The sequence below is a fragment of the Pempheris klunzingeri genome, chromosome 16 (genome assembly GCF_042242105.1).
Source record: "Pempheris klunzingeri isolate RE-2024b chromosome 16, fPemKlu1.hap1, whole genome shotgun sequence".
Lineage (NCBI taxonomy): Eukaryota > Metazoa > Chordata > Actinopteri > Acropomatiformes > Pempheridae > Pempheris > Pempheris klunzingeri.
Genome location: NC_092027.1, coordinates 2,138,609 through 2,150,428, shown reverse-complemented (window position 1 = coordinate 2,150,428; position 11,820 = coordinate 2,138,609). Strand labels below are relative to the sequence as shown.

Here is an 11,820-nt window from a genome sequence, read left to right as displayed (position 1 = left end):
GTGGCATTGAAATCTCTCTTTATTTCCATTCTTTGACACATATTATGTATTAGAACCAGATTAACAAGAATAATGCACATTTTCCAGATTACTATTTAAAGATTTTAAGACTGTGGATAATCTACTGTTGTTGTTCCAGTTTTATCTACATTAAATAATGTTGGTAAGAACACATGTGGTAAGACCATTTCAGTAGTAAATCACAAAGCTCTCTGTCATAACTAATGCCTAATGTTCATGTGTTGTTTAATTGTACCAAGGAATTATTCTGAAGATCTGAATTAGAAAAGTCTAGATAATAATGATTATTTACAGAAAGCAGAGTATCATCTGCATACAGTGATAACATGAATCTAATTTGAGATTTTAAACTCAATAACAATGAAACCAGTCTGTGTAATTTCACCAAAACACTTTATATAAATGAGTATATGACATTTATTTGCTGTCTGTCAGCAGAATCAACATATTGTCTTGATTTATTGCTTTACAGTCATGCTGACATTCTGTGTGTGTTAAAACAATAAAGATTTATTCAGCAAATCAGCTGTGTCCATGAATGTTAATAAATACTTCATGTGTTGCTATTTTAGATTAAATCAGTGGATTTATTTAATCCAAAGAATTTATCCAAGAAAAATTAAGACTTTAAAAATGTTATGTAGCAATTCTATCAGGAAATAAAGCTCAGTGTCCTAATCTGTACTGAATTCTGCTGTATAATACAGTTTCTAAAGGTTATCTAATCAACAACTCACTAAAGTGTTTGAGTTCAATAAAATGTATTAATGACAAGATGCAATTTATATCAACATGAAACTAATTTATGTTTGAAGAGCTGATTATGCTGTTATTTTTCTGCTCTGAGTTCAGAAAAATTATGTTTCTGGGATTTTAAATCAAACATTAAATGTAAAAAGTCAGGATTTATTAAATATTTGTAACTAAATATGTTAAATATTTTATTTTTGTGTGGTACAGTGAAACAAAGACTGTATTGTTCTAACACCTGATATCATACAGGTGTGGTATCAGTATAGGTCAGTCTCAGCATCTACATTCTGGAATATTGATTTACACCAAAACTGTTTTTTGTCATTGAACTTGTTTTGATCCATGTTCATTGGTTGTTAAAGCAACAGTGGGGAAACGTTCAATCTGCTTGATCAAACTGTTAAGATAAAGGCTTGGAGAATGGATTATGTTAATGAGAGTCCTCAGTACAGGTTTGTGTGTGTGTGTGTGTGTGTGTGTGTGTGTGTGTGTGTGTGTGTATGTGTGTGTGTGTGTGTGTGTGTGTGTGTGTGTGTGTGTGTGTGTGTGTGTGTGTGTGTGTGTGTGTGTGTGTGTGTGTGTAGCTTCCAGCTGCAGCAGTCAGTTCAGTTTCTGTTCTGTCTGACTGAGGGAGGTTTTTGTACGACGCTTTTTCACTGTGTGAACACATGCTGACTGTTGATGTAGTGCCAACTCTGACAGTAGTAAACTGCTGCATCTTCAGCCTGTAATCCACTGATGGTCAGAGTGAAGTCAGAGTTTGATCCACTGCCTGTAAAACGATCTGGAGTTCCTGATGCTCGAGTGCCAGCGTACTTAATGAGCAGTTTAGGAGTTTCTCCATCTCTCTGTTGGTACCAGGCTAAACGGTTCCCATCATAAACTTTCTGACTGATCCTACAGCTGATGGTGACGGAGCCTCCCACAGCAGAGCTCACTGCTCCAGGCTGAGTCACTGTGACCTGACCTCTGGACTCTGAGGGCACAGAGACAGAAACATGAAGCAGCGTCACGGTTTAGTCGGCTTCATTTCAGAGGGACGGATGTTGATGGAGGAGAGGAGTCTGATGCTCTGGACTTTACCTGTGAAGCAGCAGCAGAGGAGAGTCCAGATGAGGACGGAGGTCAGAGTCATGTTTGTGATGAGGAGGATTTCTGTGGCTTCTGTTGTTGTGAAGGACGGCTGTCAGTCATCCAGTGTTCAACTCTCAGGACTATAAACTCTCCCAGAGCAGTGGAGCATGGTGCTGCTGATGCAAAGTGGCTCTCTATGGAAATGCTCCCACTGAGTATTCATCAAACATTTTGTAGAGAGTTTCCATATTAACCAGCAGTGTTTTGCATGGAGAGACTGATTCCAAGTGTCTTGATTTTAAAGCCAAGGAGCCTCCTTTCCACCTCCTCTCTGCTGCTCCTCACTTTACAAAGAGAGAACATTAAACATCCCATTCCAAATCTCTTATACCTTTTCTTAATGCCCCAAGAAGCTTTGTACAGATCAGTGTTGTGCGGAGCTCAGCCCAGTCTGGGTTTAAAGGTCCAGCTCAGTCTGCTGGTCCACAACAACTTGATCCTGGACACTGAGATGCAGCCAGCTCTCTATAAACATGTGGGCACAAGGATACTCTGATTTCCCCTCACTCGTCCAGTCTGAGTCCCATCTTGTCAGCTCCACCTCCTCATGACTGCAGGCCCTGGTTGCAGCTGGGTTGGCTCAGCTCTTATCCTGGTGATTCTCCTCCGTCTCCTCTGGCACCACAGTCGCACCACCCGCTGCAGCATTTGGTCTCACCGGTGGCCATCCAGCGCCACGGGCAGTGATTGGCAGGTCCCCTGCTCTTAATCTGCCCCCCACGCTTCATTTCAAAAGCCTCTGATCATATTTGAAACGATACCTGCTGCCAAGTCTCGTCTGGCTGGATGATGCATCAGTGATCATTTCAAAGCCGCTGCTCTGGAATGTTTCCGGCACAGTTTGTGTCGTCATTTGTTGCACCAAAGATGCTGTGTTAGGTGTTGGTTATCTGCTGGATGGGGCAACGCTACTTCCTCCTCCTCTCCTGTTGGTCTGAGAGCAGACGCTACAGTGACTTGCTGTCACCCCTCAGATACAAGGTGGGATTATGAGACAATACAGGCCTGGGCCAGCTTCTTAGGTACTTCAGCTGATATCTATGTACAGATACCTTTAACATGACATCAGTACTGTTATTTCTTCACATTCGTTTTATGTATTTAGTCCATTTTTTAATGTTCTAAACTAAAACTCTGGCTCAATCTTATGTATTGTACCACTAAAGCAGGTAAATTAGGATTAATTACAGTCAAATAATTCACTTTATGTCTGGTAGAACTCAGTGTGTTTCTGTTGATGATAAAACTGCAGTATTTCTAGTCATATTCAGGCTATTTTAGCAGAGATTTGTTTGAACCTACAATAAACTAACATCATGTTAATATATCCATTAACCAAGAATATTATATTCTAATTGTATATTTATAATTTGTTAGGAAGTTTTCAATGAAAAGAAACTTTACTGTTAGCTAATTCCTCCCAATGATTGATTTTAAGTACATACTCTGTCCTATATAGTCACATTTCTACGTGTCAGTCTGGGTCAACAGACGTGTACTGAGAGTCTGCAGGCAGCAGGAACTATAAAGAACATAGTGACAAGGTGATTTTCTGGTTCTGCAGCTATTGACCAACTTGGAGGAAGAACTCATGATACTGTGATCAGCTGGAAAACTGTTTTCTACAAATTCTAAGAAATTATGAAGAGTTTTGTTTCATTAATTGGTTCTGCTCTAGTGGATTTAACTTTGTGTGAGTGTGTGTGTGTGTTCTCAGTGAACTGTATCAGTCTCTGCACCAGCTGCAGCAGTCAGTTCAGTTTCTGTTCTGTCTGACTGAGGGAGGTTTTTGTACGACGCTTTTTCACTGTGTGAACACAAGCTGACTGTTGATGTAGTGTAGACTCTGACAGTAGTAAACTGCTGCATCTTCAGTCTGGACTCCACTGATGGTCAGAGTGAAGTCAGAGTTTGATCCACTGCCTGTAAAACGATCTGGAGTTCCTGATGCTCGAGTGCTAGCAGCATAAATGAGCAGTTTAGGAGTTTCTCCATCTCTCTGTTGGTACCAGGCTAAAAGGTGATTGCTGTTATAGAAAACAACATCCTGACTGATCCTACAGCTGATGGTGACGGAGCCTCCCACAGCAGAGCTCACTGCTCCAGGCTGAGTCACTGTGACCTGACCTCTGGACTCTGAGGGCACAGAGACAGAAACATAAAGCAGCGTCACGGTTTAGTCGGCTTCATTTCAGAGGGACGGATGTTGATGGAGGAGAGGAGTCTGATGCTCTGGACTTTACCTGTGAAGCAGCAGCAGAGGAGAGTCCAGATGAGGACGGAGGTCAGAGTCATGTTTGTGATGAGGAGGATTTCTGTGGCTTCTGTTGTTGTGAAGGACGGCTGTCAGTCATCCAGTGTTCAACTCTCAGGACTATAAACTCTCCCAGAGCAGTGGAGCATGGTGCTGCTGATGCAAAGTGGCTCTCTATGGAAATGCTCCCACTGACCCCAACAGGGACTTTTGTGCAACACACATTTGCATTCTGTCCATTTGAGAGGGAAGAATAAGTAACCAGAAAACCTGCTCTAATTCCTGATCATGATATGGGCTAAAAGAAGGGGAATAATTGTATTGGGGTGTTTTCATGAGCAAACAAACGAGAAACGACACGTCTGATATCAGACATTCTCAGTCAGACTACAGACAGATTTGGCCTCTTGTGTAATTTCACTGTCTCCATGTGACTGGACAGACCTGGATGTGGTGGGTTCACACCTGATCTGTGGGTGTCTGTGATGGGAACTGGGACCTGAGACATCTATACTGGAATTATCAAAGTTTAAGGACACTGTGTTAGGATCCTGTTATCTTTCCCTGTCCTTTTCCCTCATGTGTGTTTGTCTCCCTCTATCTGGAACCGGAGCAGAGTCGAGGAGGTTACTCACGTCATTCCACCCACACACCTGCAAACATCACACACCTGTTCCCGATCGGCAATCAGGCCGCCCACGCCTTCCCTGTCTATTTAATCCAGCTCTGTTCATTCCCTCACTGCCAGATTGTCCGTTTCCGATGGTGCACTTCAGGCTCTCGGTCCAGCCGTTCCTCACTACTATTGATATTCTTGTTCCTCGTCTCTGCTCCGGTTTTGTCTCCCTCTCCCGTCAGCTACCCTGGTGTCCCTTCCAGCCCTGCTACCTGCACCTCCAGCCTGCTTCCCCTGGTCCCTTCCTCATTTTCACTCCACTTTTTGTGTTTCTATTCAATCTAATTGTCTTCAAACCAATCGTGTTCTGTGTCTGCATTGTGGATTCAGCCAGTCAGTTCCACTAAACACACTGAATGTTGACACTCCTCATAATTACTCTTTCACATTTACTCTTTTTTGTCCCACAGATGCTTTTGTACTCAAATCCATGTGGTTATGTTGGTGACAACTTTAATGTTTATTCCACTTCAGTGTGTTTTCTTGAGTACAGTTTCAGGCCACTCTACTTTACCCACTGTGACTCTGATCTGATGTTTAAAACTCTGATCCATCTACTAATCCAGGCAGCCAAGGGGTTAATGGACATGAAAAGAGAGCTTTATGGGAATGTGTTTTTACAGAGAGAGGACATGAGGTGTATGATGCTTTTATATACTTGAGTTAGAGTGTGTGTGTGTGTGTGTGTGTGTGTGTGTGTGTGTGTGTGTGTGTGTGTGTGTGTGTGTGTGTGTGTGTGTGTAGCTTCCAGCTGCAGCAGTCAGTTCAGTTTCTGTTCTGTCTGACTGAGGGAGGTTTTTGTACGATGCTTTTTCACTGTGTGAACACCCACTGACTGTTGATGTTGTGATAACTCTGACAGTAGTAAACTGCTGCATCTTCAGTCTGGACTCCACTGATGGTCAGAGTGAAGTCAGAGTTTGATCCACTGCCTGTAAAACGACCTGGAATTCCTGATGCTCGAGTGCTAGCATACTTAATGAGCAGTTTAGGAGTTTCTCCATCTCTCTGTTGGTACCAGGCTAAACGGTTCCCATTAGAAACATCCTGACTGATCCTACAGCTGATGGTGACGGAGCCTCCCACAGCAGATCTCACTGCTCCAGGCTGAGTCACTGTGACCTGACCTCTGGACTCTGAGGGCACAGAGACAGAAACATAAAGCAGCGTCACGGTTTAGTCGGCTTCATTTCAGAGAGACGGATGTTGATGGAGGAGAGGAGTCTGATGCTCTGGACTTTACCTGTGAAGCAGCAGCAGAGGAGAGTCCAGATGAGGACGGAGGTCAGAGTCATGTTTGTGATGAGGAGGATTTCTGTGGCTTCTGTTGTTGTGAAGGACGGCTGTCAGTCATCCAGTGTTCAACTCTCAGGACTATAAACTCTCCCAGAGCAGTGGAGCATGGTGCTGCTGATGCAAAGTGGCTCTCTATGGAAATGCTCCCACTGACCCCAACAGGGACTTTTGTGCAACACACATTTGCATTCTGTCCATTTGAGAGGGAAGAATAAGTAACCAGAAAACCTGCTCTAATTCCTGATCATGATATGGGCTAAAAGAAGGGGAATAATTGTATTTTGTTGTTTTCTCAGTTTTCATGAGTAAACAAACTGATCTCATGGTGGTGTACAGAGGTGGGTGGTAACATTTACTCCAGTAAATGTAAAGCAATTCAGTAACCTGTTCTGAGTCAAATGTACTTGTTGGAGTAGTTTGAATCCACCGTTTATTTCCATTGTTTGGCATCCAAGCACAGTCCATTATGAGGCTGGTGGTCTGCTGGTCTGCTCTCACCTCTCATGACTCTGTTCAGAGCAGAATAATGGATTAAGCTACAGCGGCAGCTTCAGATGAGACAAAGCATCCTTGGCCTCACTGTTTTCTCCTCTCACTGTTGGTGTTTGGCTTTCAAAGAGTGTTCACCGCTATTATTAACAGACCTATGCACATCTGATTAGCAGATTTATTTGAAAATCTTATGTATGGGAGGATTTAATAGAGTATGATATTAAAGTTTTAATCAAACCTGAGTGATACAGACTGGGAATATTGTCCTGGTGTTTTTGGAGCAGATTATCTGATCTGCTATGTATATTTATATATATATTAAGGACTGGGACGTTTTTAGCAACAGATGAGGACATTTTTTTGATCATCACAATTTCAAACAGCTGTTTGAGGTTAAGACTTTGTTTTAAGGTCAAGATTAATATAAGGGCTCTGGGAGGGTCCTCAAAAAGACAGAAGTACAAGTTAGAGTGTGTGTGTGTGTGTGTGTGTGTGAGTGTGTGTGTGTGTTCTCAGTGAACTGTATCAGTCTCTGCACCAGCTGCAGCAGTCAGTTCAGTTTCTGTTCTGTCTGACTGAGGGAGGTTTTTGTACGACGCTTTTTCACTGTGTGAACACATCCTGACTGTTGATGTAGTGATAACTCTGACAGTAGTAAACTGCTGCATCTTCAGTCTGGACTCCACTGATGGTCAGACTGTAGTCGGTCCCTGAGCCCGTCCCAGTGAAACGATCTGATATCCCAGACTGGCGGGTTGAAGCACAGGTAATGAGGAGTTTAGGAGCCTCTCCTGGTTTCTGAAGTTACCAGCTGAAGCAGTAGCTGGTGCTTTGACTAACTTTACATCTGATAGAGACAGTCTGTCCTGGAACAACAGACTGAGATTCAGGAGACTGAGTCACAATAATTTCTGCTGATGAATCTGGAAAACATGAAAAAGAGGAGAAGGGTTATTGAGACAAATCCAGCCTGGAGGAAGATGATCAACATCCAAACAGAAGAGAATCAAATGTTTAACATGGAGAACAGATGGAAGAAGGTCAATGCTGCTTGTTTCAGTGATTCTCCATCATAGCAGAGCATCATTGTGGTGAACCTGGCTGCACCCTGAAGCAAAGTTTCCAGAAGAGAGTCTCACCCTGAACAAGGAGCCCCAGGGTGGCCAGCAGTAGAGTCAGTGACATCATCATCGTGCTGCCGGCGTGTCAGCGTCTCTGAAAGGTCTGAACAGCCACCGATCAACACTGGTCTCTTAACGTCTGGGAGCAGAGAGGCAGGACACACATGCAAACACACAGAGTCAGTGAACTGTAGCCGTCCTCAACATATCATGGAGTTTCCCCTCAGAGCTCAGACTGTTGAAATGATCCATGACATGATGATGGGGTCTGAATGGATGGCAAAAGGCTGCGAATGAGAGCTGAAATCAGTTTTTACATTTCAACCAGAGTGTTGTTGAATGAGCTGAACGTGTTGTTTAAGGTCTCAGAAATCTATTCCACCAAATCACTGGTCTTCATTGGTCATATGACATTTTATGATATTTCTCTTTTACAACATGGAACAGGAGCTGTGTGGAGATAAATAATGTGATAATAATAGAAGAAGTAATGCTAAAAAGGAGGTGCAGTTTCACAGAGTCAGTGAGGCTTCAGAAGGAACAGAACATCTTATTAACATCAGTGCTGAGAGTAAAGCCGCTGTCAGTGTGGAATGGCAGACATCATGGCTGAAAGACAGTTGATTCTCAGAAAGATATTCTTCTTCACTGTTGATCTCCTGCCTGATCAGATTATTGACTGATAGAAGGAGAGAGAACAGGAAAAGGTCTTGTTTACTACTTAGATTGTTGTCTGTGAAAAAGCTGAAACTACGGCTGTGTGAGTAGGTGCTTGACAACACGTGTTTATTCCTGAACATGAGCATCTAAGATGAGGATCAAAAAATACAAAAGCAATACAGGACGTGTCTGCTGCATATACTGTTTTTATCCAGCTCATGATATTCATATATGAGAGTGTGTGTGTGTGTGTGTGTGTGTGTGTAGCTTCCAGCTGCAGCAGTCAGTTCAGTTTCTGTTCTGTCTGACTGAGGGAGGTTTTTGTACGACGCTTTTTCACTGTGTGAACACAGCCTGACTGTTGATGTAGTGATAACTCTGACAGTAGTAAACTGCTGCATCTTCAGTCTGGACTCCACTGATGGTCAGAGTGAAGTCAGAGTTTGACCCACTGCCTGTAAAACGACCTGGAGTTCCTGATGCTCGACTGCTAGTGTAGTAAATGAGCAGTTTAGGAGTTTCTCCATCTCTCTGTTGGTACCAGGCTAAAAAGTGATTGCTGTTATAGAAAAGAACATCCTGACTGATCCTACAGCTGATGGTGACGGAGCCTCCCACAGCAGAGCTCACTGCTCCAGGCTGAGTCACTGTGACCTGACCTCTGGACTCTGAGGACACAGAGACAGAAACATAAAGCAGCGTCACGGTTTAGTCGGCTTCATTTCAGAGGGACGGATGTTGATGGAGGAGAGGAGTGTGATGCTCTGGACTTTACCTGTGAAGCAGCAGCAGAGGAGAGTCCAGATGAGGACGGAGGTCAGAGTCATGTTTGTGATGAGGAGGATTTCTGTGGCTTCTGTTGTTGTGAAGGACGGCTGTCAGTCATCCAGTGTTCAACTCTCAGGACTATAAACTCTCCCAGAGCAGTGGAGCATGGTGCTGCTGATGCAAAGTGGCTCTCTATGGAAATGCTCCCACTGACCCCAACAGGGACATGGATTACTCTGATGATACCGTTCATCAATGGATCAATCAGGTCAACATAGTATTGATTAAAAATGGTTTAATACCAATTTTATTTAATTTTACATTTTTGCTTACAGACAAGTTTTTAAGTGTCTTCTGTTTTCTTTAAATAAATTGTATAACAATCAATGAATTCATTTTCAAATGTATTTATATCAAATAAAATTATTCATTCTGTAAATATGTTCCTCCGTTTTATTGTCCGTTTTCATTTTATCTGAAAAGATTTTATAATCAGAGACTATTTCTGTAGAGTTTGTGTCAGAGTCAGAGAGCCGTGACTCTTTACACTGAGAGGTTTTTGTACGGCGGCTCAATGAGTTTGTATCACTGTGGTGGACTTTTGGTGGAGGAACCAGACTGGATATTGGAAGTAAGTCAAATGTTCCAGATTTCTATTATTCCAGGACTTATTTTTCTTGTTATTTCCTTCATATTCAGTGTGGCACAAGAAATAGTTGATTTTCCTCTTTGATGAATAATTTTTGCACAAATATTTTGCACTAAAAGACAAAGTTAGCTTTGGCAAAAGAGATCCAAAAAACTAATTGCAATGGATTTAACTTAAGCCTGAGGTTAAATCGTTATTTCCAACTTTAATGGTAAAGTTGCATCGTGCAGGTTTGTAGGTTTAGTTCAGACAAAGTCAGAGAGCCGTGACTCTTTACACTGAGAGGTTTTTGTACGGCGGCTCAATGAGTTTGTATCACTGTGGTACACGTTCGGTGGAGGAACCAGACTGGATATTGGAAGTAAGTTTCTGCACTAAAACTAAATACTATATCCTGCTTAAGAATAATTTTTCAAATGTTGAGGCAGATAAATCAGCTTGTTCAGTGTCTAAAACTTTAAATGTACATGTTTTTCTTCCTGCTCCTTCATCATGAAGGCTAACTCAGAGAAGCTTCACTAAACGTTTCTTTAAATATTCCTGTCAAACTCAAATTTAAACAGCTTGAAACAAAAGTAAAATGTTAATCTAACTGTAAAAATATTCACCAGGATTAGTTATAACAACAGTTATATGTGTTGTGTTTCCACAAGAAAATATAACTGTTGTTACAATGAATTGAAATTCATGTTCTACGTGTAAACTTCAACAGAATGAAGATAAAAAAAATGGGTATCTGGAAATGTGCAAAATCTCAGATGTCTTCATTGTGCCATGTTTAGTTTGAAACTGTGAAAATCTCTTGAACAGTTTGGTAATGATGTCTGAAATCGTATTTGATTTGATTGTGGTCAGTTAATGTTCTGTGCTTTTCACATTTTCATTAAATCCTTTAAGGTAATGTATAATTGATGATGTGGATGATTTTAATGAGAACGTGTTTAAATGAGGACAGTAGCTGATATTTTATTTCCAGTGTAGTTTGATATATTTCTTGTCACTCTGGATGATGATTGTCTCTGTGCTGATGTGCATGAGAGGCTTCTTAAAGGGAAGTGAAACAATGTGTGAGTGAGTGAGTGACTGGTGGAGCAGAAAAAGCACCTGACAGAAACTCCTTAAAGGACAAAATCAGCTCTCTCACATCGTGAAGGTGTCCAAGTGTCTGGTGGTTGATTGACAGCTGTGTGGTCCCCGTCCTCTAAGCTGATTGGTGTCTCCTAGGTGATGTCCGTCCCACCCTGACGGTGCTGCCCCCCTCCGGTGAGGAGCTGGAGAAGGGGAAGGCCACGCTGATGTGTCTGGCCAACAAGGGCTTCCCCTCAGGCTGGAGTCTGGCCTGGAAGGTGGACGGCAGCAGCAGCTTCAGCTGGGAGGAGAGCAGGAGCCCCGGGGTGCTGGAGAAGGACGGCCGCTACAGCTGGAGCAGCACCCTGAGGCTCCCTGCTGACCAGTGGAAGAAGGTGGGCTCTGTGACCTGTGAGGCCACCCAGGGCTCCCAGTCTCCAGTCTCAGAGACACTGATGAGGAACCAGTGTCCCCAGTCCTGAGCTGACCCACTGGGACTCTGCTACTGGTTTTACTCTGCTACTGCTCTCAGTCTGACTTCCCTCTCTCTGATTCTCTCTTTCTCTTATGACTCATTTCAACGTTACCATGTTGGCGGCTGGTTTCAACATTTTAAAACAATAAAGATTTTATCATGTATGTTATAAAAGTGGCATTGAAATCTCTCTTTATTTCCATCTTTTGACACATATTATGTATTAGAACCATCATTCAGATTAACAAGAATAACATGTACATGTTTTCCAGATTACTATTTAAAGATTTTAAGACTGTAGATAATCTACTATTGTTGTTCCAGTTTTATCTACATTAAATAATGTTGGTAAGAACACATGTGGTTAAGACCATTTCAGTAGTAAATCACAAAGCTCTCTGTCATAACTAATGCCTAATGTTCATGTGTTGTTTAATTGTACCAAGGAATTAT

General features: G+C 42.3%; 1 gene segment (V, D, J or C); it reads left to right on the top strand.

Moving 5' to 3' along the window:
• Positions 1-9,749: 9,749 nt before the first annotated feature.
• LOC139215763 (Ig kappa-b4 chain C region-like) lies at positions 9,750-11,541 on the top strand. The segment is given in 3 exon segments: positions 9,750-9,806; positions 10,110-10,185; positions 11,049-11,541. Coding segments are annotated over 3 exon segments (459 nt in total).
• The last annotated feature ends 279 nt before the right edge of the window (positions 11,542-11,820 follow it).